This window comes from Dermacentor albipictus, chromosome 1 (genome assembly GCF_038994185.2).
Source record: "Dermacentor albipictus isolate Rhodes 1998 colony chromosome 1, USDA_Dalb.pri_finalv2, whole genome shotgun sequence".
NCBI classification, from domain to species: Eukaryota; Metazoa; Arthropoda; class Arachnida; order Ixodida; family Ixodidae; genus Dermacentor; species Dermacentor albipictus.
This window is the reverse complement of record NC_091821.1, coordinates 251,792,645-251,798,644: the sequence shown is the minus strand read 5'-3', so window position 1 is coordinate 251,798,644 and position 6,000 is coordinate 251,792,645. Positions and strand designations below refer to the sequence as shown.

Genomic DNA, 6,000 nt, shown 5'->3' with positions numbered 1-6,000 from the left:
TTGAATATGTGCAACACTACTAATGAATGGGCCTTAGGCTTCTTTCTGGCTGCAGCTAACCGGTCCAAAAGGCATATTTCACTCAAATATTTGACCGCAGCAGCCTCTGTCACTTCTCCAAACAGATTCATCACGCCTGTTTCTCAAGCAAGATCGAAGCACCAGTAAATTGCTCAAGTGTGTTGAACGTGTAGCACAGAAAGGGAATAAATATTGGTACATTCCTTTCTGTGTGCTGCAAACAGCTGTAAACCGCAATCAGCCTTGGTTCAAGTTACCGCCACTTAAATTTAACCGATGAAGAACGCGGCCTAATTTTGAGAACCAGTTAAAAACGCAAGTGGTGCAGGCCGAATCTAAACTGCAGTGGTAGTTAAGTCCTCGTGTTATTGCCGAGGGTTTCTGTGAAGAAATAGAAAATTCGATATTATGCCGTGAACTATTCGTCGTGAGCAAACATGTTTTAGCGGGTTAAAATTAAGATAAATGTTATAGAAGTCATATATATAGTCAGCGTTTATTTGTGACACGCATATATTGCATCATGGTGGGTATGGAACCTTAACTATATTCTTATGTGCTGTGCTTTTGCGTCTATGCTTTTATTATGCACATGAGCTACCACTGGAAAGTGTAGATTCGCGCATGAAAAACCCGTAATGGGCTGGTCTGAGCTCCCTCGGGTGGCACTATAGCGTTGCCTTCGAGAAATATATTGTAGTCTAGGAAATAAGCTCCTTGATTACATTTTCGCGAACGAAGACATCGTAAAATATATATTTGAGAGGCCCGTCATAAGTATACAAGCATTGGCGACGAGAGCGAACAAACAGAAACAGTGCAGAAGGCGTCCGGACAGCGCCCGAACTGCAGCAGACGACAGGCGCGAGTCCGTGCCCTGACGACACGCGAGCGGCGCTCGCAGCGTCCCTCTAGGTCGTTCTCGGGGTTAATAGAAAGTGAAGGCAACTTTGCATTTTTTTCGTTAAAAATCAGCCAAGTAAGTGTTATATTGAACGACGCAGACTCCAAAATGCTATCTTTCTGCGAAATTTGAGCAAGGACAACGCAGCGTTACCCGCAAAATCTTTTTTCAAATATTTTTTTTTATGCACGTTTCTGTACGTGAGCCGAGCCTTGTGTTATATATCGGCTCAAGTCATAGAGCCGTTGAATGAATTTTATGTTAAATGACGAAAGTGGCGTTTCACTGGTTCAGATGCATGGTACTCGTAATAGTTTTGAAAGAGTTACTCAAAGTGTAGACGTGTAAGTTGTGTGGTGGCGCGCTGCGCGCGTGATGTCATGACGTTCATGACCATGTGATCACAACAATGGCGAAGGAATTGACAGGTATGGTTTCGAGCCAATTTTGCGAACGCGTACATATCGACTTATACTATCCTACAGACTCTTTCTCGTGCTTGTGATGAGCGCCTATCTTTCTTGCCTACTGATGCGATGTTTTTCTTAATTCGGTCATTTATTTATTTCTTTAAAAATCAAATGATATTGTCAGCTTGAACACGAATGCAGACGATAGTTGCTTTCTATCTAAACCTCTACTGAGCGAATACAAGTTTGTAATTGGTAATGCAGTCTTGATATATTGCATGTGGCTACTGTTTGTTCGAGCTCCGTACGTCCTCTATATTTCAGGAGATGAGAAAGAAATGCTGCGGAAGAAAAATCAGAGAAAAATGTTAAAACAGTTTTACCAGGGCTCAGCAGAAGCTGCTGATGCTGGTTTTAACCCGTACGACATCAACGGATCAGATTTCAACCCTGACTTGTACCTTAACAAGGTAACACCTTCAACATACGTTGCTAATTTTTCTCCAGTATGATATTAGGACTATATATATGGACGTCACTTGATGCGCATGAGCTCTATACGTAGGTTTGTTTCTCTCGGTAGCTGTTGAAAGAGTGTACACTGACCGATTTGATGGATAAAGAACAAGAGATTTACAAGCAGATTCAAGCACTGGACGGGGAAATGCAGACACTCGTGTACGAGAACTACAACAAATTTATTAGCGCTACAGATACCATTCGCAAGGTAACAACAAAATTTCTAAAATATTTGAATTTAACTTTACCAACTTGCATCCCTTAGATGGCCACTCATTTTATTTTAACAGATGAAAAATGATTTTAAGAGGATGGAAGAAGAAATGGACCACCTGTCATCGAATATGGCGACAATTGCGAAGTTCAGCAGCAGTATTGCTGGAACATTGCAAGGAAGAAGAGAGCAAATGATCAAGCTCTCGAGCACCCATTCTCTTCTGAAGAAGGTAGTTAACCAAGTTTGTGTTTTTCAAAGTGTGGAGCATGCCGTCCTTTTATTTTTTATATTTCAGCTTCAGCTGCTGTTTGAACTACCACCACGACTGAAAGCCTGTATTGAGAATGAATCCTATGAGGAGGCAGTAACGTATGCTTGTTGACAGAGTCTTGTGGCGGTATGTTAATGCCTGCAGGCACGAATTGTTTTCTTTGCAGATACTACACAAAAGCTCAGAAAGTGCTTAAGCAGTACAAGCACATGCCGTCATTTTCTGGAATACACGATGACTGTGCTGCTATTGTAGAAGTGCTCAGGGAGCGTCTGCGAAAGAAGTTCCACCAACCAGAGGTAATTACATTTAGTGATATAGCTGAATGAAATTTTTGACCAAATTGTTTCTTTGCAGGTTACCAGCAGAGAATTGTCTGGTGTTGTGGAACTTTTATTTCAGCTGCGTGAGCCAACAAGCTCTCTGTGCACTGACTACCTCCTAAAGTATGCTTTCTCATCACAAAACTTTTGTTCACTTCACTAGATTATTGTCCATTCTGACAGAAGAACATTTGCAGTGCACGTCGCCCATTGGACAAGGACATCAAAGAATTGCAACGTCAGGTGCAGATGTTGGTAGGCCCTACTACCCAAGGAACAGTAGAAAGAAATGGAAAAGATGCATTGCTTGATCTCCCCATGGTGAGCCATAGTATCACATGAGAAAAAAAATACTTTTGTTTGTTGTGTAGTTGTAACTGCACATGCATTGCATTCTGTTCCAGCAATCTGCTTCAGCTTACTGAGGCTTGATGGATTGTTTGTGATAGTCATATTTTTTGTGTACCCATTGGAAGAAAGTTTTATATGTTGCCCACTTCACTACATTGGGAAGCTTGAATTTATAAAATGCGCAAAGTGACGGGGCAGCATCTTGCAAGAACTCCATCATGCAGGTGCCACAAAAATTTAGCAGCGGTCTTTGAGGTTTGTCTGGATTGAGCAAGTGCCAACAGTGTAGCTTCAAAAGATTCCACACTCTGTTTGTAGTACATTGCACTTGCTGCCATTTCTGGCATAGCTTTTGTGGATTGACAACCAATCAGTAATGTGCTTTGTGCAAATTTGTTCTATACATTCTGCAGAATTGTACTTTGTCAGGCCATGGTCCCTTGTTTCAAATGCAATACCAGGGTCTTTTGTAAGGGTTCTTTTCCTCCAATGCCGTTCTTCCATTGCATCTTCCATTGGATTGAGTGGCTGATCCTTGCAACAGCCACAGCATGGCTTCTGCGTGTCTCTGCTAACTAATGGGGCTATGTTGCACTTCAGTGCACAAAGTATTCCTCCTCATGAAAGCTTTACTGAATGCACTACCATGTTTAATTACATGTTTTCCACGCTACCTCATTCCATTAGCTTTGACAAAGGGATTGTTTTTCCATTCTCACAATACCTGCAGCCAGTAATTAATTTGTGCACATGCTTTGAAATGGTGATTCATTTCTTTTAATGAATAAAGGTGACATGATTGACTTTACACTAAACTGAGATTTAATAATTAGGAGAGCAGACTAGAACTAATGTAAATGGTTATTCTAGTGAAATTTTTTGTTAGTAGTCTGTACCAGTGTGACATAAATTTATGCAACATGTTTACCATCTGTCCACCATAATTTGTGAGAGAAGGGGACATGAATACAAGCTATAGGGGTCAACAAGGATGCATATCTTTACAAGTTTTATGCAAAAATAATATATCATCATTGCCTACAAGATTGCTCTGCAGCTTATTTAAAAATTGTGGGACACAACACTGGTGAGAAGTTGTTTGGAAAGCATATGTTTAATTAGTTTATTTTTTAATCTTTTTAAGGAATAAATTTAAGAGCTAAGTACATATTTCTTTATGACAATTATAAACAGCAAGGAGCTGAGAAGCTGAGCAGGTGTGTTGTCAAGATTGTAATTTGCATAGGTAATAAAATTAACAGCCTTTTCTCTCTCTTTCAGCATATACTGGAATTCACAAATATGGCATGCAACTGCATCATCACTGGATTGTGCAACATTATTGAATCCTACACTGACTTATTCATCAACCGGTTGCCTCTGGAATACTATGAAAAGTACGTCGAAAAGCCATTTAGTAGATTACAAATGCATAAAATGCGCTATTGTTTCATGTATTGTTGCTTTTCTTGGGGTCCCACAGCATATTTAGTGGGTTGTACTAGCAAGACTAACTGTTACCAAGGTACATTCACAAACTAGAATGTTTCTTATGGGTGCACGATCACAGGAGCTTCAAGCCATAGAACTGCTCTATAAGGACAGGAGTGTCCTCTTCTCAGTGGTAATCTTCACCACGGCACATGTGCCTTTCCTATCGGGTTTCTGAGATATGTAGGAAAAGAGCTCTATGTTTTCCTTTTTAATAAGTTCCAACTGTACAGCCATAGGCAAATGAAATGTGAGCAAGAAATTACAAAGTACAGGGTGCAATAGGTATTAGAGCACAAAGCTTAAAATTGCCATAGGCCTTAACATTGTCATTCTCTCTCTCTCTAGGTGCATAACTTCAACTCTTTTGTCAACTCATCATCATCGTCATCAACCTATTTTAAGTCCATTGCAGGATAAAGGCATCTCCCTCTAATCTCCAATTACCCCTCTGTCGCGCTAACCGATTCCAACGTGTGCCTGCCAATTTCTGAATTTCATCACCCCACCTATTCTTTTGCCGTCCTTGACTGTGTTTCCCTTCTCTTGGCACCCATTCTCTAACCCTAATGGTGGACCATTATGGTTAGAGAATGGGTGCCCTACACATTACATGCCCTGCCCAGCTCCATTTCCTTCTCTTGATGTCAATTAGAATATCGGCTACGCCCGTTTGCTCTCTGATCCATACCGCTCTATTCCTGTCTCTTAACATTATGCTTAACGTTCTTCGTTCCATCGCTCTTTGCGCGGTCCTTAACGTGTTTTCGAGCTTCTTTGTCAGTCTCCAAGTTTCTGCCCCATATGTCAGCACCGGTAGAGTGCACTGATTGTACACCTTCCTTTTCAATGATAATGGTAAGCTTCCAGTCAGGAGCTGAGTATGTCGGCCGTATGCACTCTAACCCAATTTTATTCTTCTGTAAATTTCCTTCTCATGATCAAAGCCCCCTGTGAGTAATTGACCTAGGTAAACGTATTCCTTCGCAGATTCTAGAGGCCGACTGGCGATCCTGAAATCTTGTTTCCTTGCCTGGCTATTGATTGTTATCTTTGTTTTCTGCATATTAATCTTCAACCTCACTCTTGCACTCTCTCTGTTAAGGTCCTCAATCATTTGTTGTAACTCGTCCCCAGTGTTGCTGAACAGGACAATGCCATCTGCATTTCAAAGGTTGCTGAGATATTCACCGTTGATCCTTACTCCTAAACTGTTCCAATTTAATAGCTTGAATGCTACCAAGCATGCAGTGAATAGCATTGGAGAAATTGCATCACCTTGTCTGACCCCTTTCTTTATAGGTATCTTCCTACTTTTCTTGTGCAGGATTAGTGTAGCTGTGGAATCTTTGTAGATATTTTCCAAGATATTTACGTAAGCCTCCTGTACTCCTTGATTACGTAATGCCTCTATGACTGCTGGTATTACAACTGAATCAAATGCCTTTTCGTAATCTATGAATGCCATGTAGAGAGGCTGATTCTACTCTACA

At 40.9% G+C, this 6,000-nt stretch overlaps 1 protein-coding gene across 3 annotated transcripts in view; it reads left to right on the top strand.

Annotated features, from left to right (window-relative positions):
- The first annotated feature begins 1,239 nt into the window (after positions 1–1,239).
- Vps51 (vacuolar protein sorting 51) overlaps positions 1,240–6,000 on the top strand; it is a 59,591-nt gene continuing 54,830 nt past the window's right edge. Inside the window, exons 1-9 of one of the 3 annotated variants that reach the window (XM_065430652.1) lie at positions 1,240–1,353; positions 1,660–1,805; positions 1,919–2,062; positions 2,145–2,300; positions 2,367–2,440; positions 2,509–2,641; positions 2,700–2,788; positions 2,863–2,986; positions 4,298–4,413. In XM_065430652.1, coding sequence (XP_065286724.1) covers positions 1,335–1,353; positions 1,660–1,805; positions 1,919–2,062; positions 2,145–2,300; positions 2,367–2,440; positions 2,509–2,641; positions 2,700–2,788; positions 2,863–2,986; positions 4,298–4,413 — 1,001 coding nt within the window. In that variant the 5' untranslated portion in view covers positions 1,240–1,334. The other 2 variants (XM_065430663.1, XM_065430658.1) reach the window with 2 other exon arrangements.